This window comes from Neopsephotus bourkii, unplaced genomic scaffold (genome assembly GCF_033783945.1).
Source record: "Neopsephotus bourkii isolate Nb327-2 ecotype Australia unplaced genomic scaffold, CSIRO-AGI_Nbou_v1 NB_1445, whole genome shotgun sequence".
Lineage (NCBI taxonomy): Eukaryota > Metazoa > Chordata > Aves > Psittaciformes > Psittacidae > Neopsephotus > Neopsephotus bourkii.
Window position 1 is genome coordinate 150,985 of NW_026901922.1, and position 26,587 is coordinate 177,571.

The 26,587-nt window shown below is 63.4% G+C and overlaps 3 protein-coding genes across 4 annotated transcripts in view; all 3 read left to right on the plus strand.

Annotated features, from left to right (window-relative positions):
• Positions 1–7,143, plus strand: part of LRP1 (LDL receptor related protein 1) — a 68,345-nt gene extending 61,202 nt beyond the window's left edge. Inside the window, exons 71-89 of one of the 2 annotated variants that reach the window (XM_061368717.1) lie at positions 123–242; positions 544–666; positions 878–1,021; positions 1,103–1,237; positions 1,417–1,536; positions 1,625–1,896; positions 1,990–2,168; positions 2,381–2,487; positions 2,692–2,808; positions 2,904–3,080; positions 3,344–3,484; positions 3,565–3,738; positions 3,814–3,975; positions 4,112–4,286; positions 4,513–4,617; positions 4,785–4,849; positions 4,962–5,049; positions 5,505–5,649; positions 6,747–7,143. In XM_061368717.1, the coding sequence (XP_061224701.1) occupies positions 123–242; positions 544–666; positions 878–1,021; positions 1,103–1,237; positions 1,417–1,536; positions 1,625–1,896; positions 1,990–2,168; positions 2,381–2,487; positions 2,692–2,808; positions 2,904–3,080; positions 3,344–3,484; positions 3,565–3,738; positions 3,814–3,975; positions 4,112–4,286; positions 4,513–4,617; positions 4,785–4,849; positions 4,962–5,049; positions 5,505–5,649; positions 6,747–6,887 (2,690 nt within the window). In that variant the 3' untranslated portion in view covers positions 6,888–7,143. The remainder of the gene's footprint in view (positions 1–122; positions 243–543; positions 667–877; positions 1,022–1,102; positions 1,238–1,416; positions 1,537–1,624; positions 1,897–1,989; positions 2,169–2,380; positions 2,488–2,691; positions 2,809–2,903; positions 3,081–3,343; positions 3,485–3,564; positions 3,739–3,813; positions 3,976–4,111; positions 4,287–4,512; positions 4,618–4,784; positions 4,850–4,961; positions 5,050–5,504; positions 5,650–6,746) is intronic. The other variant, XM_061368716.1, reaches the window with a different exon arrangement.
• Positions 7,144–10,486: 3,343 nt separating this feature from the next.
• Positions 10,487–21,052, plus strand: NXPH4 (neurexophilin 4). The gene is made up of 2 exons (XM_061368696.1): positions 10,487–10,616; positions 20,205–21,052. Exons 1-2 carry the CDS (start codon positions 10,569–10,571, stop codon positions 20,949–20,951), a joined length of 795 nt encoding a protein of 264 aa, XP_061224680.1. The 5' UTR covers positions 10,487–10,568; the 3' UTR covers positions 20,952–21,052.
• Positions 21,053–22,388: 1,336 nt separating this feature from the next.
• On the plus strand, positions 22,389–26,507 carry SHMT2 (serine hydroxymethyltransferase 2). Its single transcript, XM_061368735.1, has 12 exons — positions 22,389–22,509; positions 23,371–23,568; positions 23,680–23,759; positions 23,942–24,142; positions 24,238–24,319; positions 24,530–24,652; positions 24,734–24,873; positions 25,044–25,209; positions 25,275–25,374; positions 25,550–25,705; positions 25,884–25,991; positions 26,132–26,507. The coding sequence occupies exons 1-12, from the start codon at positions 22,486–22,488 to the stop codon at positions 26,257–26,259; spliced, it is 1,506 nt and encodes a 501-aa protein (XP_061224719.1). The 5' UTR covers positions 22,389–22,485; the 3' UTR covers positions 26,260–26,507.
• Positions 26,508–26,587: the final 80 nt, after the last annotated feature.

Consider the following 26,587-nt stretch of genomic DNA (forward strand, 5'->3'; position numbering starts at 1 on the left):
CGGCTATGCTGTAAATTGGAGCTGTGCTGTAAATTGCAGTGTAAATTGCGGTGCCAGGCTGGGGTTTTGGTAGCCAGGCAGCAGCATCTCACGTGTCTCCTCCTGTCCCATTGCTGTCGCAGTTCGCACGTGTCCCCTGGACGAGTTCCAGTGCAACAACACGCTGTGCAAGCCCCTGGCCTGGAAGTGCGATGGGGAGGATGACTGCGGGGATAACTCGGATGAGAACCCCGAGGAGTGCTGTGAGTGATGCTGCGTTGCCTCTCCCCATTCCCCGGCGTGTGCTGCAGGGGCAGCAGTCTGAGGGGTGGGACTTTGTGCCAGGGGGTGATGCTGGGGCTGGCTATGGGGAGCGGGGCTGGGCCAGGAACTGGGCAATTGTGTTTGCTTCAGTCTCTTTGCTTTAGTCTCCGGAGCCCGCTCGCCCTCGTGGGACCGAGCCTCCCCGGAGGCCGAGGCCGAGCAGCGGCTCGTGACAAGCGTGACAGCCCGGCTATGGCGTCTCCTTTCACCGTCACCGTTTGTTTCTGTTTGCCGGTGCAGTGAAATTCCAGTGTCCCCCCAACAGACCGTTCCGCTGCAAGAACGACCGCGTGTGTCTGTGGATCGGTCGACAGTGCGACGGCATCGACAACTGTGGAGACAACACGGATGAGAAGGACTGCGGTGAGTGGGGCTGCCTCCGGGCACCGCTCCGCACCCACTGGGGGTTGCAGAGCCTGGTGCATAGTCCAGATGCTGGCACTTGCTTTGCCTCATTCCCCAAAGCGGGTGCTGGTGTCCTTGGCTCTCTCTGCACCGTTTGCACCCTGTGGCTCTGATGGGGATGGGTGCCTGTGGACATGGAGCATCACAGCCACAACCCCTGCTCCTGCAGAGTCACCCACGGCCAAGCCCAAGAGCTGCAGCCAGGACAAGAACGAGTTCCTATGCGAGAACAAGAAATGCATCAGTGCCAACCTCCGCTGCAACTTCTTCGATGACTGTGGAGATGGCTCCGATGAGGAATCCTGCTCCCATGGTGGGTGGGCATTGGGGTGGCAAAGGTGGGGGACACACTGGGGGAGCTGGGAAGGTGCTGATAGCTCATCCCCCACTGCAGACCACAAGTCGTACGACTGCATGACCAACACCACCATGTGTGGGGATGAGGCCCAGTGCATCCAGTCGCAGTCCACCACGTACTGCACGTGCCGTAGAGGCTTCCAGAAGGTGCCAGACAAGAATTCCTGCCAAGGTACTTCCCGACACTGATGGGTATGGTTTGGGGTCAGGCCGTTGGGTTTATGGTTGGGTTTTGCCCCTGTGATGGGGCATCAGAAATGATGTCCATGGGGCATGGAGAGAGATGGGGTCTCCCAGTGCTGGGTGGGCACCCTCCTGTTCTCCCCCTCACTCCCATCTCCCATTACCCAGATGTCAATGAGTGCCTGCACTTTGGGACCTGCTCCCAGCTCTGCAACAACACCAAGGGCTCCCACGTCTGCAGCTGCGCCAAGAACTTCATGAAGACGGACAACATGTGCAAAGCAGAAGGTGAGGGGGGAACGGGGACCCCGCTTCCCTCCCTGCGCCTTCTCCCCATGCACCTCTGCCCACACCAACACCTCCTCTCCATCCGCAGGCTCCGAGCACCAAATCCTCTACATCGCGGATGACAACAAGATCCGGAGCATGTACCCCTTCAACCCCAACTCCGCCTACGAGCCGGCCTTCCAGGGCGATGAGAACGTGCGCATCGATGCCATGGACATCTACGTCAAGGGCAACAAGATCTACTGGACCAACTGGCACACGGGCAGGATCTCGTACCGGGAGCTGCCCGCCTCTTCCACCGCCTCCACCGCCTCCAACCGCAACCGGCGCCAGATCGACGGCGGCGTCACCCACCTCAATGTGAGCTCTACCGGGGGACACGGCGGGGGGCACCGGGACCGGGCTGTTGGCATCCTCTGCCCTCACCTCTGGTGCCCTTTGTGCCCTTCGCAGATCTCGGGGCTGAAGATGCCGCGGGGCATTGCCATTGACTGGGTGGCTGGGAACATTTACTGGACGGACTCGGGGCGGGATGTCATCGAGGTGGCGCAGATGAAAGGCGAGAACCGCAAGACGCTCATCTCGGGCATGATCGATGAGCCCCACGCCATCGTGGTCGACCCGCTTAGGGGGTGAGAGGCTCAAGCCCTTTCTCCTTTGCCCAGCCCTCACTCTGGCTCCTCTTGCCACCAAGCGCATCCGTGGTGAAGCCAACTCCTTGGGTCGTGATGGTGATGCTATGGGGAGAACAGGGGAGGATTTCCCTGCCCATGGGGCCTTGCAATGTCCTCCTCTTCCCCTCCTTGCCCCCGCACCGGGAATAACCTCCCTGTGTCCTTCGCAGGACTATGTACTGGTCAGACTGGGGCAATCACCCCAAGATCGAGACAGCGGCTATGGACGGGACCCTGCGCGAGACCCTGGTGCAGGACAACATCCAGTGGCCAACAGGTGAGCACAGATGGGTGTTGAGGGGGGCACAGGGGTGGTGAAGAGCTTGCAGGGGGGATGTAGAACCCACCCGTGCTGGGGAGGGTTGCCCATGGAGCTCTGAGCCCCATGGCAGGAGTATGGAGGGGCCATGACTTGGTCAGGAGGGGCTCGGAGGGTGGCTGGGGGGCCTCAACCTCAATGGGGGGGTGTGTGTCCCCTCAGGCCTGGCTGTGGACTACCACAATGAGCGGCTGTACTGGGCTGATGCCAAGCTCTCCGTCATCGGCAGCATCCGGCTCAACGGCACCGACCCTGTGGTGGCCATTGACAACAAGAAGGGTAAGCTGGAGGACCCCAAATGGGATCCAGAGTCCCTCATCAGCCCTGTCCCAAGGCGGTGAGCAGCTGAGTGGGCCCCCTCTTTCCTTCCCTAGGGCTGAGCCATCCTTTCAGCATCGACATCTTCGAGGACTACATCTATGGAGTCACCTACATCAACAACCGCATCTTCAAGATCCACAAGTTTGGGCACAAAGCTGTCACCAACCTCACGTCTGGCCTCAACCACGCAACCGATGTCGTGCTCTACCACCAGTATAAGCAACCAGAGGGTGTGTGCGGGGCCCGGGACCCCCACCCTGCTCCTGGGGTGGGAGGGAGATGCCATCAAGTGGGGTTTGATCTCTGATGTGGGGCATTGATGGAGCTTGGGCACACAAGCAGGGGGCACCTGGATGGGTGGAGGAGGGTGGATTGGGGAGGGCGCAGCTGCAATGGCAACCCCAGGGTGTTGGGGTTTGCACTAGGGGAGATGCCCTGAAGCTGCTGGGGGGAGCTGTGGGGCACCCCACATCCCCCCCTTCCCTCTCGGCAGTCACCAACCCTTGTGACCGCAAGAAGTGCGAGTGGCTCTGCCTGCTCAGCCCCAGCGGCCCCGTCTGTACCTGCCCCAACGGCAAGCGCCTGGACAACGGCACCTGCGTGGTCATCCCCTCGCCCACCGTGTCCCCCGTTGGTAGGTGATGGGGAGCAGGGAGCAGGAAGAGGGGGATGCTCGCACCCGAGCGCGGTCCCGCTCACCTCCATCCCTCTTAGTGCCCACCACCGATACCTGCGACCTGGTGTGCCTCAACGGCGGCAGCTGCTTCCTCAACGCCCGCAGGCAGGCCAAGTGCCGCTGCCAACCGCGCTACAACGGTGACAAGTGCCAGATCGACCAGTGCTGGGACTACTGCCAGAACGGGGGCACGTGCGCCGCGTCCCCATCGGGTGAGGGCCGAGCCTGGCGCTCGGGGCTGCTCCTGGGTGCGTAGGGAGCGATGCTGATGGCTCTTGGTCCTTCAGGGATGCCCACCTGCCGCTGCCCCACCGGCTTCACGGGGCCCCGGTGCAACCAGCAAGTGTGCACCGACTACTGCCTGCACAACGGGAGCTGCACCGTGAACCAGGGCAACCAACCCAACTGCCGCTGCCTGCCCACCTTCATCGGGGACCGCTGCCAGTACCGTGAGTGCTGCCTGCCCAGGGCGAGGGATGCGATGCGCTGGGGCTGGGGGATGCTCTGGGGAGAGCTCGGGGTCCTCGATGGGGCCGGGGTGCGGAGGGAATGGTGTGGGGCTGACCCCATGTTATCCGCTTGCAGGGCAATGCTTTGACTACTGCGAGAACGATGGCGTTTGCCAGATGACAGCCAGCGGGGCCAAGCAGTGCCGCTGCCCTCCGCAGTTCGAGGGTGCCCAGTGCCAGGATAACAAATGCTCCCGGTGCCAGGAGGGCAAGTGCAGCATCAATAAGCAGAGCGGAGAAGTGTCCTGCATGTAGGTGCTGGGGGATGCTGGATCCAAGGGGGGGAAGAGGGGATGTGGGGTGCAAGGGTAACTGTGTCCCTATGGGTGGATTGGGCAGAGCTGGGATGCTGGATTCAGCGCGGGAGACACGGGAGCTGCGGGCATCCGGATGTGCTGGGTTTGGGGGGGGATGCACAGGGCAGGCCTAGGGGTGTGTGGGGGGGGTACCGTGTGCCTGACCCCCTCTGCCCCACAGCTGCCCCGATGGGAAGATAGCCCCGAGCTGCCTGACCTGCGACAGCTACTGCCTGCATGGCGGAACCTGCTCCATCAGCGACAAGACGCAGCTGCCCCAGTGCCTGTAAGCACTGCGGGGACAGCGGGTGGGATGGGGGGTACGGGTGAGCAGAGGGAGATGTGACTGACAGACCCCCATCTGTGTGCCCCCCTGGCCCCCAGGTCTGTGCCCCCCCTCTGCATGCTGCCCCCCAGCCCTTGCTAACCCCGATGCTCTCCCCATGCTCTCAGGTGCCCGGTGGGGATGACGGGGACGCGGTGCGAGGACTTCATCGTCAGCGAGCAGCAGAGCAGCCGTATGTGTGGGGCAGCCCATGGGGCCCGGTGCCAGCCCCGGGGGTGGGATGGGGGGGGTCAGGGTGCGTCTTTGCTGCTGATGTGACTGCACCCGTGCCTCTCTTCCTGCAGGAACAGCGTCCATCATCATTCCCATCCTGCTGCTCCTCATCCTCCTCTCCGTGGTGGCTTTTGTCTGGTACAAGTGGAGGATTAAAGGGTGAGTGTGGGGGTGCCAGGGGTCCAGACAGTGGAGAAACCCTCCTTGGAGGGCTTGAGAGCCTCACTGAAGAGGGGTTAAACAAGGGGGGACCACTGGGGAATGGGGACCACTGGGGAATGGGGGCCATTGGTGAATGGGGGCCACTGGTGAATGGGGACCACTGGTGAATGGGGGCCACTGGTGAATGGGGGCCAGTGGTGAATGGGGACCACTGGTGAATGGGGGCCACTGGTGAATGGGAGCCACTGGTGAATGGGGACCACTGGTGAATGGGGGCCAGTGGTGAATGGGGACCACTGGTGAATGGGGACCAGTGGTTAATGGGGACCACTGGTGAATGGGGACCACTGGTGAACGGGGGCCACTGGTGAATGGGGGCCACTGGTGAATGGGGACCAGGGGTGAACGGGGGCCCTGTGCTGGTGGCACTGACCCTCTCCCTGCCTCCCCAGCGCCAAGGGCTTCCAGCACCAGCGCATGACCAACGGTGCCATGAACGTGGAGATCGGGAACCCCACTTACAAAATGTACGAGGGGGAGCCCGACGACGACGTGGGGGAGCTGCTGGATGCGGACTTCGCCCTGGACCCGGACAAGGTGAGGGGGGGGGAACGGGGCCATGGGGGCACAGCGATGCTGCACTGGGGCCAGCGGCAGCGATGGGGACTGTGGAACCGGGGCAATGGGGGCACAGCGATGCTGCACTGGGGCGAGCAATGGGGACTGCGGAACCGGGGCCGTGGGGGCACAGCGATGCTGCACTGGGGCGAGCGGCAGCGATGGGGACTGTGGAACCGGGGCCATGGGGGCACAGCGATGCTGCACTGGGGCGAGTGGCAGTGATGGGGACTGCGGAACCGGGGCCATGGGGGCAGAGCGATGCTGCACTGGGGCGAGCGGCAGCGATGGGGACTGCGGAACCGGGGCCATGGGGGCACAGCGATGCTGCACTGGGGCGAGCAATGGGGACTGCGGAACCGGGGCAATGGGGGCACAGCGATGCTGCACTGGGGCGAGCGGCAGCGATGGGGACTGCGGAACCGGGGCCATGGGGGCACAGCGATGCTGCACTGGGGCGAGCGGCAGCGATGGGGACTGCGGAACCGGGGCCATGGGGGCACAGCGATGCTGCACTGGGGCGAGCAATGGGGACTGCAGAACCGGGGCCATGGGGGCACAGCGATGCTGCACTGGGGCGAGCGGCAGCGATGGGGACTGCGGAACCTGGGCAATGGGGGCACAGCGATGCTGCACTGGGGCGAGCGGCAGCGATGGGGACTGTGGAACCGGGGCCATGGGGGCACAGCGATGCTGCACTGGGGCGAGCAAGGGACTGGCGGCATGGGGGCACAGCGATGCTGCACTGGGCGAGCGGCAGCATGGGGACTGCGGAACCGGGGCCATGGGGGCACAGCGATGCTGCACTGGGGCGAGCGGCAGCGATGGGGACTGCGGAACCGGGGCCATGGGGGCACAGCGATGCTGCACTGGGGCGAGCGGCAGCGATGGGGACTGCGGAACCGGGGCCATGGGGGCACAGCGATGCTGCACTGGGGCGAGCGGCAGCGATGGGGACTGCGGAACCGGGGCCGTGGGGGCACAGCGATGCTGCACTGGGGCGAGCGGCAGCGATGGGGACTGCGGAACCTGTGCCCCCCCCAACCGCCATCCGTTCCCCTCCCTGTTCCCTGCAGCCCACCAACTTCACCAACCCCGTCTATGCCACGCTCTACATGGGCGCCCACAACAGCCGGCACTCCCTGGCCAGCACGGATGAGAAGCGGGAGCTGCTGTCACGAGGCGCGGATGATGACCTGGCGGACCCCCTGGCATAGGGGCAGGATGGGGGGCACAGACACCCATTGCAGGAGGCGGGGGGGGCCGGGGGGGGGGGGGCCGAGAGCCACTGTATAAATGTACAAATGAAGGATTATTACTTTTCTATGTGAGCAGTATTATTACCTGTATATTCCCCGGTACCAGGCCCCCGGTGCCTCATTGCCAGATCCAGCTTTGGTTTCTTTTCAGTCTCTTTACACTTGGATCCCCCCCTCTTTTTCCCCTTCCCTCTCCCTCGCACCCATGGGGCGGCGGGGGGGGCAGCACAAAGCTCTAGGGCTGGGGTTGATGGGACACAAGGGGTGATGGTGATGTGGGGCACAGAGCAGGGGCCGTGCGCTCCCCTCCTCTCAACCCATCTCCCCCAGACCCTGCAGCTCCTCTATCCGGGGGGGCCCTGTTTCCTTTACCCCCCCCCCCCAAAATCCACTGCTTCCTGGGTCCCCCTTCTCCTGCAGCTTGGCCTCTGCAACCTGGCCCCCTTATCCCCTCTCCCCACCTTTTCCTCCATCACCCCCTAACCACCCGGCTCTGCCCGACTGTTACAGGGGGCAGGGATGGAGCCCCCGCTCCGGTGCAGGGCTGAGGGTCCCCGGCCCCTCGCTCTGCTCTCGCCCCATCTCCAACATGCACATTTTTTAACAGGAAAACAAAAAAACCCGACAAATCCATGGAAACGACCTGGCTTTTATAGTAGAAATAAACAAGACGCATGTGGGGGGTGGGGGTGGGTGTTGGTGGGGATGGGGGAGCGCGGGGGGGGGAGGGGTCAACCCCATCCTTTTGTTGGGGGGAAATGTTTTAATAATAATTTTTGCTGGATTACTTTACAACTAAAACAGATATTGTTATAAATAAAATTTTTAAAAACGGAAGCAGGCTGATGGTTGTGGGCAGGGGTTTTGGGGAGGGGGGGCAATTGGGGGGGCGGGGGGGGGGCATCACTCTGCCTTCACACAATCAGAGCCCCAAAGGGCATCATAGATGGGCGCTGTGAGGGCGGAGGGTGGCGGCGCTGATGTTTCCCATCCCCAAGGGAAAAGGAAGGGGGGGGTTTCTTGCGTATGCGGGGTTGTTCCCCCCACCACGGGACCCCGGAGCGCCCCCGCCCCAGTCACCGGTCACCGATGCAGTACCGGGAGCTGCCACCAGGTGGCAGCACCGCCCTCGAGAAGGGAGCTTGGGGGGGGGCGCTGCGCTTGCACCCTATGAGCGCGCCCCCACGCGGCGGGCAGGGGCACAGCCCCGTCCCGCTCCGCACCGCCGAGGGTCTCCGGTCTCCCCCTCCGGTCTCCCCCTCGAGTGTCCCCTCCACTCGTGTGCCCCTGCCCGGCTGAGCCTCACCCCGCTGCTGCTGCCCCAGCACCGAGGGCCGAGGCGGGGGGGGGGGTGGCAGCAGCACCCGCACCCCCAAGCAGAGGGCAGGGCCGGATGGGGGCTCATGGTGCTGAGCTGGACGGGGCGAGCGCTGTGCTGGAGGCGTCGAGCCGTGCCATGAGCCAGGACGGCGGCGGTGGTCGGGGGGGCAGCCCAGGCCGTGGCGGGGTGATGCTCAGCACCCTCCTTACCAGCACCCACCTCGCTCGCACCGGCCCATACCCCCCCCCCCAGCCTCGCTCCGCGGGTGCGGATGTGGATGCTGCCTTTGAAAAGCCCCAAACCGCTCTGCAAAGGGATCCAGCGCGGCCTCAGATCTATTTCAATACCGGCTCTTTGTTCACTTATCGGTTTCTTATATCTCCCCTAGAGGGTTTTTTTCTCCCTTTCCCCCTTTCTCCCCCCCCCCCCCTTTTTTCCTTCTTCTTTTTGCTTCAAATGTCTTTATTTCTTCAAATCTTCATTCGTTTCCTCTCACCATCCCTCTGCCTTCCCATGTTTAGGCCCATGGGGTGGGAAGGGTCTATCCAGGACCCCAAGTCCTCTTGCTGAGACCCTGCTGAGACCCTTATGGACACCAGGACCCCACTGCAGGCATCCCCAGTCGCGTTGGGTGCTGGGTCGAAGGGTACCTGGGCTATGCTGGGGTTCACTTGTGGCCATGGGGCAAGCGGGGTGAGCGCTGGGATTGTTGGAAGTGGGATACAGGAGCCGCTGGCAGCCGGGAAGCGGGGCCTGGCACTGGCTCTAGTGCCAACCGGTAGCACTGGCATGGAGTCAGCAGTGAGCCCCCCCACCTGCACCCTGGCTATGGACCCTGGCATGGGGTGCATGGGGCGCTCAGCGCTGCTGTGGGGCCATGGGAGGACTCGCATCTCCCAGCTCCGCTCCCTTCCCTTCCTCTCCCCTCTCCATTTCCCTCCCTTCCCCTTATTCCTCCTTTACCTTTATTCTGTCTCCACACGTCCGTGAGGCTCTGCAATGCCCCCCCTCGCTTGCCCCCAGCCCTGGCGACACCGCAGGCCCTGATGGCGAGTGGAAAACAATAGGGATAACAGTGATAATGGTAATACCAATAAAGTGCAAGTTCTGGGGAGGGGGGATCCCGCTGGGGGGGGGATGTGAACACCTCGCACATCCTCCCAGGGCTGGAGGGATGAGCACACGCGTGGGTCCATGCAGTTTGCATGGCCAGCCTGGGATGCTGTGTGGATGTGTTTGTGTGTGGATGCATATGTGTGTATGTATATATGTGCATGTATATGTGTGTATGTGTATGTGTGTATGTGTATGTGTATATGTGTGCATGTATATGTGTATATGTGTGTATGTGTCTATGTATGTGTCTATGTATGCGTGTATGTGCATATGTGTAGTATGTGTGTATGTGTGTGTATGTATATGTGTATATGTGTGTATGTGTATGCATATATGTGTATATGTATATGTGTGTATGTGTATATGTGTGTATGTATATGTGGGTATGTGTATATGTGTGTATGTGTGTATGTATATGTGTGCATGTGTCTGTGTGTGTTCACACTGTGAGGGGTGCAAGGCTGCCCCCCAGACCCTTTCCTGGAGGATGCTCCCCCTTCTCTGCTGGAGTCTTTAAGGGGGGACCCAGCAATGGGGAAGCCCCCTCCCCAGGTCAGGCAGAACCAACTGCCCCAGTGCAGAACCAGTGGGGTGCTGGCATCACCTAAAAGGGGGGGCAAATCCAGGGGTATCGCAGGGTGCTGGGGTTTCATCGGGTGGGGGGGGCAGCCCCAGCTTTATCTATGAGTGCAGGGGTCTCCCAAAAGTGAGGGGGGGACAATCCGGGCTTTATCCATGGGTGCGGGTGTTTCCCAAAAGCAGAAGCCAGGACCAGCGCTCCCCGGGATGCAGGGGTCTCCTAGAAGGGGGGGTCTCCCAGAAGCGGGGATGGGGGGGGTAGGACCAGCGCACCCTGGGATGCAGGGGTCTCCCAGAAGCGGGGATGGAGGGGGGTAGGACCAGCGCACCCTGGGATGCAGGGGTCTCCCCGAAGCGGGGATGGGAGGGTAGGACCAGGGCATCGCGGGGTCCGTCCCCTCCCGTCGCAGCCGCCCCGGGGGGTGCAGCGCAGGGTCCCGGTGCCCCCGCCCGGTGCCCCCCCCCCCCGCGGGGGCGGCGGGCCGGGATTGGCGGGGCTCGGCGGAGGCACCGCCCGGCCCCAGCAAGTCTCCAACTTTCTTCCTGCCTCCCCCTGGCCGCCGCCTCCCGCCTCCGCCCGCCCTGCGCGCTCCGTCCAGCCCGGGAGCCCCGGGAGCCCCGCGATGCTCCGCCGCCGCCTGCCCCTGCTCGGGCCCTGGCTGCTGCTGCAGGTACCGGGGCACCGGGCGCGCATCCCCGGCAAAGTTGCTGCTACCGAGGGGGGGGGACGGCGGCATCCCGGGATGGGGGGGGGGGGGGTACAATCCGTGCTGAGAGAGGATGCTGGGGAGACGTGCGGTTTGGGGGGGAGGTCTCCGGCAGCCACGGAGATAGCGGAGATTAAGGGGGGGGTGCAGGGAGGTGAATGGGGGAGTTATGGGGGGGGGGGTTCTGCTCGCCCCGAGTTGCAGAGGGCGCGGGGTTGACCCACGGGGGGGGTCCCCGTTAGTGCAGCACCGACCCCCCCCCCCTCCACCCGGTGCGGAGCGCGGGAGGCGCCGTCTGGCAGGTGCGGGGTGGGGGGGGGCAACGAGAGGCGCGAGACAGAGCGGGGGCGACCGCGCGTGGGTAAATGCGGGGGGGGGGGGGCACAAGCACCCCCCCCTTGTGTCGGGGTGAGGACCCCCCCCACTGTGTCGGGGGATGGGGGGGGGTCTCTGCACCCCGAACCGGGCTGGGGGGGGGTACCCCGAGGTGGGGAGCGCTGGAGCCACCTGCAGAGGTGACGCCTCATTCGTGTCGTGACTCGGTGCGGGCTCAGCCCCGGTGCTGCCGGGGCCTTCGTCCTCCTTCGAGGGGGCCCCCTCCCAAAGCTCCGACCCCCTCGGGGGTGCCCCTCGGTAGTGGTCCCGGGTACTCGATGCTTCCCAGGGCCACTCACCCCTCCCACTGCCATCTCCTCTGGGGGCTCCATTAATCCCTGTGGTGCTCATGAGCAGGGGGTGGGATTCGTGCCCCCCCCCCAGCCCAGCTATGCCGGGGGGGGGCTGCACTCGTCCCCCAGCAGATCTGATTTCCTGACACTCCATTTTTACTTTGGGTCTTCCATGGATGAAATCAAAGGAGTCAATTCCCTCTCCGGAACTGGATGCACATCAGGGACCCCCCCCTCACCCCCCAGCACAATCCTACCCCCAGGCAAAGGCTCCTGCAACTTCTCTCTGGGTGCCCATGGGTGGATAGATGGGAGGGGGCTGCTCTACGTGACCCCCCCTCCTTCCCATGTCCATCTAACACAGAGTATCTGTCGGTGCTGGAGGTGCTTCAAGATGAATGGGTTTGTTTTGATGGAATCGGGGGCTGGGCACTGCCTTTCCCCCCCCCCCCATCCAATCCCCACCTGCACAGGGGCACTGATATGGGGGCGTGCAGTGGGGGCCAGTGCATGAGCATGGGGAATGACCCTGGGTGATGCTGTTGAGGGGCAGCGAACCCGAACCCCTTCATGAGCCTGGTGGCATAGGGCTGGGGAAGGGAAATGGGGCAGCTCCTGCGCCTCTTGGTCTTGCTGGGGAGAAACTTCCCCAGGGGGGCCCCAGCGGCTGCCCCCAACCCCAATCACTGCACCGGAGCTCCCCAGTGATGGGAGCAATGGGGCAAAGAGGCGGACGTGGCTGCACAGCGGGTACCAGGGTGGGCTTTGAGAGCTCCTATTGCCGTCTATGTGTGTGCATCACCCCCCCTCGGCCCCCCACCCCTCATGGCTGCTGCTGACCCCGGGATTTGCCTTCTCCTTCCCCACGCCTGAGCTCGGGGTGGCAGCGATGCTGCCCATGGGTGCTTGCCCTGCCTCAGCCTTCCCCTGTTGAGGCTTTAGATTGTTCTCTGCTCACTGAGTGTTAAACCCTGGGGGTCCCCCAGAGCTCTGCCTTTCCCCTGGGCTGGGCCCCCGCAGGGAGCACCCAGGAGAGAGGCACAGCAGGGCAGGGGCAGGCTGTAGCTCCGAGGTGCTTTTACCAGCTCGAAGGGGTGTTAATTTAGCAGAGAGGAAAGGCAATTCCCGGCCAGCAGCCTCCCGGCCTTGCCGCGGGGCAGATGCCAGCCTTGGCCCTGTGGTCCCTGCTGCCCGAGTGATGGGCATGGTGCTGAACGGGAGCCAGAGGGGTTGAGGGTACCAAGGCCCTGGAGCAGGCAGGAGTGGGAGAGTGCAGCCAGGCTGCCCAGAAGCAGAGTGGGATATGGTGGGGCTGGGACACTGGGTACCTTCCCTGTACCTCGGCAGCAATGTGCCTTCCCATCACCCGCACCGTGCCTCGGTTTCCCTCCTTCAAGGCAGGGAGGTGAGATTGCGGGTGTCTGTGAAGCACCTGGAGTGTTGCTGGCAGGTTTTCCTTCCTGGATTAACCCTTTCCAGGGAAATTCTGCTTTGAAAGTGCCTGTGGCCATGCCGGCGGGATGCTGGTGGTGCGGGATGCGGGATACTGGTGGTGCGGGATGTGGGACACTGGTGGTGGGGGATGCAAGCCGCCGAGAAACTCACCCCACTTCATTCCCTTTCCCTTGCTGTCACCCAGGCGCTGTCACACGTCGACTGGGCTGTTGGCTGACAGATGGCTTTGCTCTTAAGCAGATGCTGCCAGCCCTTTCGGTGCAAGGACACCCCTAATTCACCCTCCCAGCTCCCATTAACAGGGTAGGATGGAACAGTTTCATGGCTCAGAGAGCCCCATTTGTGGCCAGGGGAGGGTAAATGGGGTTTGGGTCTGGCCGGGCGCAGCGCTGCAGGCTCCAGGATGATGCCTGGGTTGGGGGAGCCGCATCCCCCTTCTCGCGGTTGCTGCGGCTCTCCGGAGCTGACCGTGGCTGCGGCGGGTGCTGTGTGCTCAGCATGGCTGAGCTAATCTATCGCCAAACAAACACACTCTGTTATTCCGAAAGAAGGTTTCCAGGCGACTCATTTCCCTTTTTTTAATAACTCTTCCCTGTGGTGCCCTTTGCACCCTGAGCTGGGAGATTCAATAAGGATGGAGCCTGGAGCGTGGCGCGGCTCAGCCTCCCACCGAGGGGGGAGCGATGGCTGGGGACGGGGGGGGGCTGCACCCAGGGGTGCCCCCCGGCCAGACCCGCTCCTGCTCCTCCACTGTGTTCTTCTGGCTGCAGTCCATCGCTGCTTTATTGCTTTCCTCTCCCCCCCCTCTTGTTTTTAATTGCCAGTTTACAGCCGGGGGGGGCTGAGCCTTGTCCCTCTGCGCCAGCTGCACCCCTGTGAGCCCCATTGCTCATCACACCTATGCCAATTAACACCCCCAGATCGATGACTTTTGCCCCCCACCCCTCCGATCACAGCTCCGCCTTCCTAAAGCCCCAATAGTGGGGTGATGCTGCATACAGAAGCCCCCATATTTCCCCCCCCCCCCCTCCTGCCCTGGCCAAGCTCCAGCATCAATGAAGAGCTGCCTGGCTCAGGCTTCGCGCTCGGGCGCTGAAGGTAAATGGCCCAGGAAAGATGAAGCTTCCTCTCCAGCCGCTTGGATTGCTACTAAAGAAATAATCACGTCCCTTTGCCCGTGTTCCCCCCTCCCTGCCTTTTCTCTTTTCCTTCCCTGATCGCTGTTGCAAAAGGAAAAGTCATTGTGGGAGCAGGAGCCTGGCCTGCAGGAAGGATCGGCTGCGAGAGCCCACATGGGGTTCATTTTCCCCTCCTCAGATAAAGCCCTGCCAGACCCCGTTGTGAGCACTCCACACTGTGGCACAGACCCCATCCAGCCACAGTGGTGGCCTTGGACCCTCTCATTCTTCCTCCCGTCTCCCCACAGCACTGAAGCCTCCATCCTGGGTTCCTTGGTGATGCTTTACACCGCTCCGCTTGGAACCTGAGCAAACCGGGACTGAATCTGGCCCTGGAGGTTCCCAGGGGGCTTAGCAGGGACCCCTTGTGCTGAGCTCCTAATGAGAGCCAGCACTCAGCTTCAATGCAACACACCCTGGTAGCTGCATCCCCCGTGATGCCCTTGAGGGTCCCCTGCATCCTTAGGGTCTCTTGGAGGGCTTGGACCAACCTTTTGCTGGGGGACCCACACACACAGAGCCGTATCCCTGCCACTGCTCCCCCCTTTCTCCTCATGGGGAGAATAAATCTCAGCTGGCTCTGGGGATGTGGCAGGGTGGGGGGGCATAGGAACAGAGCGTTTGCCCCTTTCCATTGTGACCTTGTGTCATCGGTAGAGGGGGGAACACGCACAGTGGGGGGGGGGGGAGGAGGAAGGGCTGGAAATGCAATTTATGATCCCGCCTGATACGATCTTATAAAATTTCCCGGGCACACTCGAAATTACATTTCCATAGCTCGGGAGAAGCGATCTCGGTGCGCGCCGATACCTGCCACTTTTATGGCCACATTTATTGCAATAATAAAGTGAAATGGGGAGGCGGGGGGGGGGTTGGAGGTAAGGGCTGCGGTCCCTTTGGTTTGGAGGGGGGGGCTCGGAGGAAGATGGGGCAGCCTGCTGTGCTGTGGGGAAACTGAGGCCGAGGGATGAGGAGGGGGAATGAGGTGTCCTGGTTGGATCAGGAGCGACCCGAGGCTCATCCCTGTCAGCTCTGCCTCTGTTTCCCCCTATGCCATCCATAGAGCTGCCCCCCTTATGCAGTGCCAGATCCCAGTGGCCAAGCCAAGCTCTGGATGGCATCAGGGACCCCTGGCATGGGGTGAGCAGGATTCAATCCCCCCCGGAGCCCATCAGCAAGCGCATCCCCATCCCTCCATCCACCCCTGCGCCCCCTCATCTCTTGTGCCCACCCGCCTGCCCACCCCTCTCCCCCTTCCCGCTCCGTTTATCTCCTCATTTTCCCATTCCTTCTCTTTTCTTCCTTGAGTCCAATGAGTCACACAAGCCCTGAATCCTTTGCCTGCTGCTGTCTCCTCCTTCTATTATATTTTTTCCTTTGCTCTTAACAGCACTTTTCTCTTTCACCCGTGGGGGGGAGAGACCGGGGATGCTTTCCTGCTGCCCCCCCCCCGTCAGCCACCTCCCAGCTCCTGTCTCACCGTGAAGCCCTTAAAAGTAATAAATAAATAAAACAACGGCTGAGAAAAGAAAAGGCAGGAAACGAGTGACAGGGAAAAGGAGCCAAAACGAAAGGAAGAAGGAAAGGGGGGGGGGGGGGAGAAAAAAAGTCCTACTCGGGCTATGAAATATTTATTAGCCAGCGCGTGCCGAGCCCGTTAATAAAGCCCCAGCATTTGCATATTCTCTCCGTCTGCGAGGAGCGAGGTGTCTGTTCAGGGGGTGAAGGCAATCGCATCCATAGGAAGCCGATTCCCCCTGGCTCCTGCCTCCCCAGCCCTTGGGTGAGGTTTGCTTCTGGAGCAAGGACCCTGCTGCGTGTGCAGGTTGGGTGCTGGCAGCCTGTGATGGTGGGGTTGGCTTTGGGGAGCTCATCCAGGCTCTCTCCGCAATGCCATTGGGATGCTGGGGGCCGTGGTGCTGGTGCTGAAGGTTTTGGCTGTGTGGTTGCGGTATGGAAGAGGCAGGGGAAGGACCAAGGAGGTCTTTGTGTGGTCACGCTGAGCTCAGCTCCATGGCAGGATTTGTCCGGCTCTGCAGCAGGGTACCCGTGCATGGGTGCACCCCATCTGTGACCCACTTGGTCAGAGGCTGAGATGGGGGGCTCTTCCCTTCATTCCTACCCCATGCTGTGCCCCATTCCTGCACCTCCTGGTCCCCTCATCCTGCCCTGGTAAAGCAGCAGCATCCTGGGGAGGCTGGGTCTCACCTTGTGCTTCTGGTCCCTGGCTCCCCCCATCTCCACCAGCATCCTGGACCTGGCCCAGATGTGCCCAGTGGCATCATTGCCCTGGCACCAAGATTGGCATCACCAGCACTTGCATTGCTCTTGCGTGTGCACCCAGGAGCGTGTCCAGCCTGTGGGTACCATCGCACTGAGGAGGAGCAGAGCCACCTTCTCCATGCACACCCTGCCCAGCCGTGTGTGTGCACACACGTGGAGCCATTTGTGCACATTCAGCTGCATGCTGAGCAACCGCAGGCATTTGTTGCATTCACTTACACACCCGCTGCAGGCTCTGGGTGATCTTGGTGTGCTCTCACCCATCCCCATTGCACCCCTTCAGCACCCATGTGCTGGGGGCCCTCCCGCAGAGCCCATCGCTGCACCGCCTCACCCTGCCACCGCATTAGCACCAGCTCCACGCCGGAGAGATAAATGGGAGCTGTCAGAGGCACCTTGTTTGCTGCTAACCTTTGGAAATGCCATGCCGCCCCGGGCTGCACCGCACCGGGGGGGGGAGCGGGCCCAGGGGGGTTGTGGCTCAGCACCTCCAATTAATCTCCTTGCGCTAACGAAGGCAGCGGGGTGACAGCGGAGGGACCAGCTTGACCTATGGGGAGACCCCCAGCAGCAGCTCTGGCAGTGACCCCCGCTGAGCTGGGGGGATGCAGGGTGCAGGGGGTGGGGTCTTCAGTGCCTTCGTGGGTGCTCTCATCCTGGCACAAGCAGGGGCTGGTTTGCCTCGAGGTCGTGGGCCTGTTGCCGGGGTGCTGGGAGCCCCGCACCGGTGCTGATGCGCTCCCCTCCCTCCACCAAGGTGACCGTGGGTCTCGGGGGAGCGGCTGACGGCGCTTGGCCCCGCCAGCAAATGGGATGTGAGTGGCCATCACCGCCGGTCCTGACAAGCCAAATTGATGCCGGCACCGAGTCCCTCTGCAGCCACCCCCAGCCCTTCCTGCATCCTTGCTTGTGCACACGTGGAGTGCCACACAGCAGCCCCATGTGTGCACGGGGAAGCGCACAAGGGGCTTGAGACCCTCAAAGCCATCACTGTCGCGGGGTGATGCATGGATGCAGCAGCCTGCGCACGTATGACACACACCGGAACGGCGCATGGGGCAGAGCCCAGCGTGACCCAGGATAGATCCCGGTGCAGCCAGGAAGGGAGGGGGGCTCTGTGCACGCCCATGCAGAGCCAGGAGCACCGGGACCCCCATGGACACTCCAGAGGTCCCTGTGCACGTGTGCGCGCTGCACCCCGACCGCTCGCAAGCAGGAGCATTAATATTTAACGCGAGGTGTGAGTGGGACCTGCCCTGAATGCCAACAGCGCTGGCAGGGTGCAGGGGGTGACCTTGGCTCCCCTCAGCGCTGTCATGGAACAGGCTTGACGTGACCCTGCTCTGTGTTGCCCTTTGCCCACAGGGCTCGGGGTACCCCGTCCTCCTGGGGTGCGGGTGCTGAGGGTCTCCCGCACGCTCCCCATGCTGCCCATGGATCGATAGCCAGGGCTGCATTGGTAGTTGCTGCCCTGCTCTGCAATTCCCTTTCATCCCTTGCTCCCCAGCAGCTCCTGGTGTGTGTGGGGGGGAGCTGCCAGCCCGGCAGAGGGGCTGGGGGCAGCTCTTTCCCTGCCCGTGCCCAGTCTGTGCCCCATAGCCCATCTGGTCCCAACCTCCTGCCCAAGCCCATGGCCCTCAAGTGATGGAGGAAGATGCTGTCAGCACTGCCCCATAGTACGTACCCATCCCCTCCTCACATCCTGCCCCTTCCCCATCCCTACTGCATCTCTGTCTCCATCAGTTCCCCATCACAGCCCCGTTCCTATCGCATCCCTGTCCACATCACCAGCGGCGGATCGTGAATGAAAGAGAAAGAGAAACTGAGGCAGGGGGCCCACGGCGGCTCGTGTAGCACTGCTGGGGGAACTGCTTGCCCTGGCTGTCAGCCCTGGCTGCGATGGGAAGCCCCACGGGGGATGCAGGGGGCTCCTGGGCTGATGAATACTTAGGAGTGGGGTGGAGGGAGAGCGCAGTCTCCCCGGGGCCACCGTCCCCCCACAAAACGCTGCTCTCCGGCCTGGAGGGGGGATGCTGGGGGCAGCCCCTTCTTCCCCTCCCCTGGTTATCTCTGCATCTGCCGGTCCTGCCACGCTCGCTCCCTCTCTCGCTGGCTGGTGAGGGCACCCGGCTTTGAAGCTGCGTTGAAATATAGATAAGGGCAAAGGCAGCAGCAGCGCTCAAAGTGAGACTGGGGAGGGAGCCGGGGGACGTCAGGCCCGAGCGGGGGCTGCGGGAATGCTCAGCCTCTCACTGCACAGCACCCCCATAGCCCCCTTCCCGAGACCCCCAGAGCCTCCTCCCCTGCGCACGGACCGGGCCCGAGCCCCGGTGGCACAGACGAGGGCGAGCAGAGGCTGGAGCAGATTTATGGGCTCAGCCCAGCGCAGGCAGCGTTTATGGGGATGAGGCGATAGATCCTGGAGACAGCAGCGCGGTCTGGCCTGAGGGCCCAGCTCAGCAACTGGAGAGGAACGGGGAGAGCGTGGAGCCGGTGTCCGCGGCAGCCCTGCCCGGTGCTGCTGCATCCCTACTGCGGGCCCCGGTGAGAGCAGCCCCTGCCCGCTCTGAGGAGGGGTCCAGGGGGGCTCACCCCTCCCTGATGGGGCTCATGGGAAGCGGCGTGGAGCCATTCTGGGGGTGCTGCAGGGCGGCTGGTGCCAGGATGGGTCCCCGGTGCCTCCAGCACCACCTGCAGCCCTCGGGCTCGTGTTCAGCGCTGAGGAGCGCCTCAGTTCCCCTCCCCTCCTCCCCACACCCCCCTTGGGATGCGGGTCACCGGGAGCAGGAACTGCCAGAGCACCGGAGCACCGGGCAGCTCGCGGGTGACAGTGATTGACGAGGCCGGGGCTGACGGAGCAGCATCCTGCGCACCAGAGCAGCTGGCAGGGCAGGCAGGGGCACGCCGGGCACCGCGGTGCAGAGCCAGCAGCAGCCGAGCTGAAGGATGGGGAAACAAAGGGGAGGGGGGGGGCTTCCCAAGGTGGGGACGTGGGACACGTCCGAAATGGGGTCTCAGGGTGGGAGAGGTGCTGCTGGCTCTGCTCCCCTTGTGTCGGTCCCGGCAGCCAGACATAGAGCTGCAGCCATGGGGACCCTCAGGAGGGGGATGCTGCTGTCCCATCCCCACTGATGCTGGGGTCCTTTTCTCGACCGGGGCTGCCCTGGGGTGCCAGTGCGCACCAGCACCTCCCTAAGGGGGCTCACAGCTCACCCAGGTTGGAGGGACCAGGTCTCAATCGCAGCTCCCTGCCTCCATTCACCCCACCAGGAATGCGGCTTCTTTCCACCCTGGGGGACCTCTTTCCCCAGACTCCTGGCTCTGCTGGGCGAGGGGCTGTGCTGGTACGGGCTCCTTGCAGCAGCCGGGCGGTTTTCCCTCTGCTGCCCATCATTTATGCTTTTGCTGCCAATTCTGCTGAACGCAGAACGAGGGGTCCCCGCTCATTCCTTGCGTGCCCTCCTCCCCGGCACACAATGCACACAATGCACACAATGCACCCCATTCTCCAGCCCTGTCTGCCCGGTGCAATTATCCTGGAGGGCGGAGTGGCTGCCGTGCAGCCTGGCAGGGGTCTGGCGTTTCAGCTGCACATCAGAGGGGCTGCCTAATGCAATTAGGCTTTACTGGCAGGCAGCGCGGGGCTCTGGTGTCTCCCCATCTCCGGGCATGCTGCTGCCCTGCGTCTTAACAGGCATCACTTGTGGGGCAGGCAGTCATGGGTTGGCTGGCATCCTGCTTCCTCTGGCAAAGGGATGCGGCTGGTGCTGGAGAAGCAGCCCCAGCTCCTGGCATGGAGATGGGGGATGGCATGGGCAGGATGCAGCCACGCTTGCACCAGTGGCACGGCACCAAGGGAGGATGCAGTGCCAGAGGGGTGCATGGTGCTGGGGGGTGCATGGCCACAGAAGGGGTGCAGGAGGGGGATGCAGCGGGCACAGCTCCCCCAGTCTCTGCTCTCTCTTCAGGCGGTGTGTGCTGGGGGCCACATTGCCAAGACCCTGGGGTACCTGGAGCTGGGCACCTCCGGCCTCCTCAAGGATGTTCCCTATGGCACCCTGAAGCCTCCGGTGCTCGACCCTGGGCGGCTGATTCCAGCTGAGCCCCCGCGGGGCGCAGGGAGCCCCTGGGACTGGCAGAAGAACCAGACCACGGGGGAGCTGCTGAGCCCCCGCGCTCGCCGCAAGCCCTCGCTCAAATCCGGCCGCACCAAGAAGATCTTCGGATGGGGCGACTTCTACTTCAACATCAAGACCCTCAAGTTCAGCCTGTTGGTGACGGGCAAGATCGTTGACCACATCAACGGCACCTTCAGCGTCTATTTCCGACACAACTCCTCCAGCCTGGGCAACGTCTCGGTCAGCATCGTGCCCCCTTCCAAGGCCGTGGGGTTTGAGGTGCTGGTGCCGGCCCCACCGCCGCTTTCCCTCCCAGCCCCGCAGCAGAGCACCCTGCCCGAGGGGCGCCCGGCCAAAGCCCTCAATTGCCACGTGGAGTACGAGAAGACGAACCGGGCGCGGAAGAACAAGCCCTGCCTGTACGACCCGTCCAAGGTGTGCTTCACCGAGCACACGCAGAGCCACGCCGCCTGGCTCTGCGCAAAGCCCTTCAAAGTCATCTGCATCTTCATCTCCTTCCTCAGCATCGATTACAAGCTGGTCCAGAAGGTCTGCCCCGACTACAACTTCCAGCACGATAACCCCTACTTTGGCTGATGGCTGCGGGAAGGGGCGGTGGGCACCAGAGATGGAGGCAGAGGGGGACCAGTCCTGGCTGCACAGTGCCCCCCATTGCTGCCGCACCGACCTCCCCTTCCTCACTGGGTGCTGGCCCTAATGCCCGCTGTGTGCCATGCTCCCATGCACTGGGATGGGGTCCCCAGGAGGGTGCGGGCTGGTCGGGGGGCACAGCCCTGTGCAATGGCATCAGCTGGGTGCGTGTCACCCCCGGGGCAGGCACAATTGTAACAGCGGGGGTTTTGGGGTCACAGTGATGGTGCTGGGCAGTCACCCCCTATGATGTGGGGGGGGCTTCACCCCCTATGCAGCCATTGCAGACATACATGCATGGGCGTGTGGACACGTGTGTGCATGCCAGTCTGTGTGTGTGCAAGGGCTGTGTCCCCCCACCCCACGGCCCCTCTCAGGCTGTGGCAGGGTTGGGGGCACCAAACCAAGCCCCCAGATGGAGCCCCCCTCAAATTTGCCCCCCCCCCCTCCCCTGGCTGCTGCCTGTCCCCCACCACTAGTGAAGCAGTACCATGGCTGGTGCCCGGGGGGCCAAGGCCCTTGCTGGGGGCTGCTGCTGCCCCCCCCCCCCCACCCCCCGGCTCTGGGCAGGGACTTCCTCATATTTTTTTAATAAAATTAAAATGGAAAAAAAAAAGAGCAGAAAATAAAGAAAAACATTGGGAAAAAAAAAAAAAAAAAGGAAAAGTGTTGGAGTGTGCTGAGCCCACACCCCCGGGATGCGGGAAGAGGAAGGAGGGATGGGGGGGGTGCGTGTGTCAAGGATGGTGTGTGCGGTCAGGGATGGGGTGCGGGGAGGAGGATGATGCAGAAAGTCACGGATGGGATGCGAGGTCAAGGATGGGATATGGGGTCAGGGATGGGATGAGGAGATCAGGGATGGGATGTGGGGCTCAGGGATGGGATGCAGGGGTCAAGGATGGGATACGGGTTCAGGGATGGGATGTGGAGATCAGGGATGCGATGTGGAGATCAGGGATGGGATGCGGTGGTCAAGAATGGGATACGGGGTCAGGGATGGGATGTGGAGATCAGGCATGGGATGTGGGGCTCAGGGATGGGATGCAGGGGTCAAGGATGGGATACGGGTTCAGGGATGGGATGTGGAGATCAGGGATGCGATGTAGAGATCAGGGATGGGATGCGGGGGTCAGGGGGGCGATGCGGGGGTCAGGGATGGGATGCGGGGGTCAGGGATGGGATGCGGGGGTCATGGATGGGATGTGGGATCGGGATGGGGGGGGGGCGATGGGGTCATGGATGGGATGCGGGGGTCAGGGATGGGATGCGGGGGTCATGGATGAGGGTACCCCCGGCTGGAGGGAAGCTCCGGTTTCCCATCGGGCCCCGCGGCGCCGGCAGCCCCTTTGGCTCCGCCCCGGCAGCTCCCGCGGAGCCCGGTGGGGCGGCACCGGGCAGCGACCGGGAGCGCGACTGGGACCGGGAGCGGGAGCGGGACCCGGACCCGGACCGGCCGGGATCCGCCTGCACCGCGGCCGCCATGTGGCCGCTCCGCCTGGGCAGGGTGAGTCTGGGACCGGGGGGGTCCCCTCCGGGGAGGGCGGGGTGTGCACGGTGCCGGGAGCGGGGGTACCGGTGGCCGGGGTACCCCGGTGCCCGCAGGGTACCGGTGCCTCGTGGAGTCCGGATGCGCAGGCAATGCCGGTGCCCGCAGGGAGCCGCGGTACCCGGGGTGTTCCGGTGCTCGCAAGCGGTCCCGGTGCACGGTGTGGGTGGGGAGGATTCGGGTACCAACAGGGGGAGGTCCAGGAGGGGGTCGCTCCCTGCACACCCATTTCTTCCGTCTCAGCGCCCCTTTGTGGGCGCAGCACCCATCCGCTGGGTGTCGGGGCAGCGGCACCGCTCCTGCCCACACCCCCACCTCCTTGCCAGGCTGGGCAGTGCCCCCCACCCCGGCCCAGCTCTGCCCCAGCGGACTTTGTGTCCGGCCCAAAGTCCCCGGGTCGGGGACAGGCACCGGCCCTGGCCCCTGCTCGGTGACCGCGGGTGATGCAATGGGGCAGCAGCAGTTACATCACCCCGGACCCTGCATCAGTAAGAGGTCCTCTTCAGGACCCTGGGCTGAGGGGGGGGACCCCAATGCACAACAAGGGGGTCCCCGTGTTGTGACCGGGGGTCTGGCCCTCCCACCCCTCCCATGCACATGCACACACAGCCATGCACACGCATGTGCAGTGCTGCACACGTGCCCTGCACGCGTGGATGTTCTGGCTGCTTCGGCACCTTCCGAGATGCTCCTGCCCCTTGTTGGGAGGGGGTCCCCATGTGCACACCCCGGCAGAACACTGGGGTACAGGGGCACTTTAGGGGGTACAGAGGGGCCCGTGTGGGGTCACAGGGTGTCAGCTTCGCCTCTCCTGTGCAGGCCCTGCGGCGATGTGGTGGCTGGGGGGGTACCTGCAGCCAGCGGGCCCAGCACGGCACCGCTGCGGCCGCTGCCACGGGGCAAGTGCCAGCCTGGACGGGGCAGGAGAGCCTGGCCGAGAGCGACCCTGAGATGTGGGCCCTGGTGCAGAAGGAGAAGGATCGGCAGTGCCGGGGGCTGGAGCTCATCGCCTCTGAGGTGGGGTAGGGGCTGCTTGGGGCAGGGGATGCTCACAGGGCTGGGGGGGGCCCTGCTCAGGTTTGAGCTTCACTGCCCCATCTTTGACCCCTTTTTCCCCCCCCATCCTAGAACTTCTGCAGCCGGGCAGCACTGGAAGCCCTGGGCTCCTGCCTCAACAACAAGTACTCAGAGGGGTACCCTGGCAAGAGGTAAAGAGGGGGAGCCGGTCCTGGGGGTTCAGGGGTCCTCCCGCAGCCAGGATGCAGCTGCAGGAAAGGTTAAGGGGAGCCCTGGGGCCACAGAGCGTGCTTCCAAGGGGAGGCTGTCACCTATAGGGCAGGAGGGGAGACCCCCATCACCACCGCTCCCTGTCACCCCCTCCCTTCCCCAGGTACTACGGGGGAGCCGAGGTTGTGGACCAGATCGAGCTCCTGTGCGAGCAGCGCGCGCTGGAGGCGTTCGACCTGGATCCTGCGCGCTGGGGCGTCAACGTTCAGCCCTACTCGGGGTCCCCGGCCAACTTTGCAGCCTACACAGCCCTGCTGCAGCCCCACGACCGCCTCATGGGGCTGGACCTGCCTGATGGGGGCCAGTACGTACTGAGGGGGGGGAGACAGCCGGGAGCCTGGTGCCTGCAGGGAACGGGGGGCACCCTGCCTGATCCTGCACCTCGGCCTTCCCCTGCAGCCTCACACATGGGTACATGTCGGACGTCAAGAGAATCTCAGCGACATCCATCTTCTTCGAGTCGATGCCCTACAAACTTAATGTGAGCTGAGGGGGGGGGGGAAGGTGCTGGGGTGAAGGGGGGGATCTGCTGGCCAAGCTGTTGATCCTGGTGATGTGAGGTGCCCGAGCTGCTCTGCCATCCCCTGCCCTTCCTTCCCTCCCTCTGTGCCAACCCCATCCTGGTGCCTGGGAGCTGCTGGGGGCAGGAAGGGGCAGGGGCCTTGGCAAGCTGTCCGTCTGTCCCTTACAGCCAGCCACGGGGCTCATTGACTATGATCAGCTGGAGGTGACAGCTCGCCTCTTCCGCCCTCGCCTCATCATCGCCGGCACCAGCGCCTACGCCCGCCTCATCGACTACGCTCGCATGAAGAAGGTACCCGGTGGCGTCGCATCCATCCTGGGTGATGCTGCGGTCGGTGGGCCACAGGGACAACCCATGTGCCTGTGTCTGCAGGTGTGCGAGGAGGTGAAGGCGTACCTGCTGGCGGACATGGCTCACATCAGCGGGCTGGTGGCAGCCAAGGCCATCCCTTCGCCCTTCGAGCACGCGGACGTGGTCACCAGCACCACACACAAGACCCTGCGCGGCGCCAGGTGAGGCCGGGTCCTGCATCCCCCCGGAGGATGCTGTCTGTGGTGTGATGCAGAGGCTGCGGTTCGTGCTCTGGAGGGAACAGGAGGGGCCTATGGGAGGGTGGTAGCGGTGTTGGTGCCTCCATGGGGTGGTGGCAGGAGGAGCGGTACCAGCTCTTCATCACCCCCAGGTCAGGACTCATCTTCTACCGCAAGGGCGTGCGCTCGGTGGATAAGAAGACAGGCAAGGAGATGCTCTACGACCTGGAGGACAGGATCAACTTTGCTGTCTTCCCCTCCCTGCAAGGGGGACCACACAACCACGCCATCGCTGCCGTGGCCGTGGCCCTCAAACAGGTCCGTGCTGGGGTGGTGATGGCTGGGGATGAGATGGCCCAGCACTGATGTGGTTCCCCTTGCAGGCCAGCTCGCCAGCCTTCCGCCAGTACTGCCAGCAAGTGCTGAAGAACGCCAAAGCCATGGCAGAGGCCCTGCTGCAGCGTGGGTACACCCTGGTGTCAGGTACTGCACCGCTGGGGAGGAGGAGGGCTGAGGCTGCAGCATCGCTTGGCCTCAGTGCCCCTGGGCAGCAGTGGGGAGCATGGGTGGGTTAGGAGCAGGGCTGAGGTTGGGATGTGGCAGTGAGCAGAGGGGGGGCTCTGTCGGTCACTCCTCACCCCTTTCCCTTGCTCCCCAGGCGGCACCGACAACCACTTGGTGCTGGTGGACCTGCGGCCCAAGGGCATTGATGGCGCGCGGGCTGAGCGCGTGCTGGAGCTCGTCTCCATCACTGCCAACAAGAACACGTGCCCGGGGGACAAGAGCGCGCTCACGCCAGGAGGGCTGCGCCTGGGTGAGGGATGGGCCCTGCCTCCATCCATCCAGCTCCTTCCCTTGGGGGGATCCCCCCTTTGCTTCACCCATGTGGGACTTTGGAGCCAGTTTCTGGCTTAGAGAAGGGCTGGGATTGAGGGAGCCCCTTGTTGGGGCTGGCCAGCGCAGACGCTGGCCCTGATGGTCTCCGTCCCCAGGTGCCCCTGCGCTGACATCCCGCCACTTCCACGAGGAGGATTTCCACAAGGTCGTGGCTTTCATCGACGAGGGCATCGCGCTGGCCCTGGACGTCAAGAGCAAAACCAGTGAGTGAGCAGCAGGGCCCCCATCTCCCCCATTCCTGGGTGCCAGTTTGGGTGCAGGGGCCTGTGCCCCAGCTGGTGCCAGCCTCCCCCCTTGCTGCAGTGTGTGTGTGTCATCCCCCCCCATCCTCCTGCATCCCCAGGCAAGCTCCAGGAGTTCAAGATGTTCTTGCTGCAGGATGCAGAGACGCAGCAGCGCTTGGCTGCCCTGCGCCAGCGCGTGGAGACCTTTGCTCGTGCCTTCCCCATGCCCGGCTTCCGTGACCGCTGAGCTGGGGCTTCAAACCACCCTTTGCATTCCCCTCTCCTCTTTGTCCCCCTGTAGCATCTTTGGGCGCTGCTTCCCTGGGGTGGGGAGCAGCGTCCCCCTTCCCCATCCTGCTCTCAGTGTTAGGGTACAGAGACACCCCCCTAGATAATGATGGGAGAGACCCAGGTCCTCGCTCCGACCTCTCTGGCCAAGCAAATCTTGCACTTTTCTAGGGGAAGGGGGTTGCTAATAAAAGCAGGGCAGAGCTGGTTGCTGTGGAGGTGTTGTGGGTGCTGAGCTGGGCAGGGAGAAGGCAATGATGGGGTGTTGTGGGGTGCAGTGTCCCTGG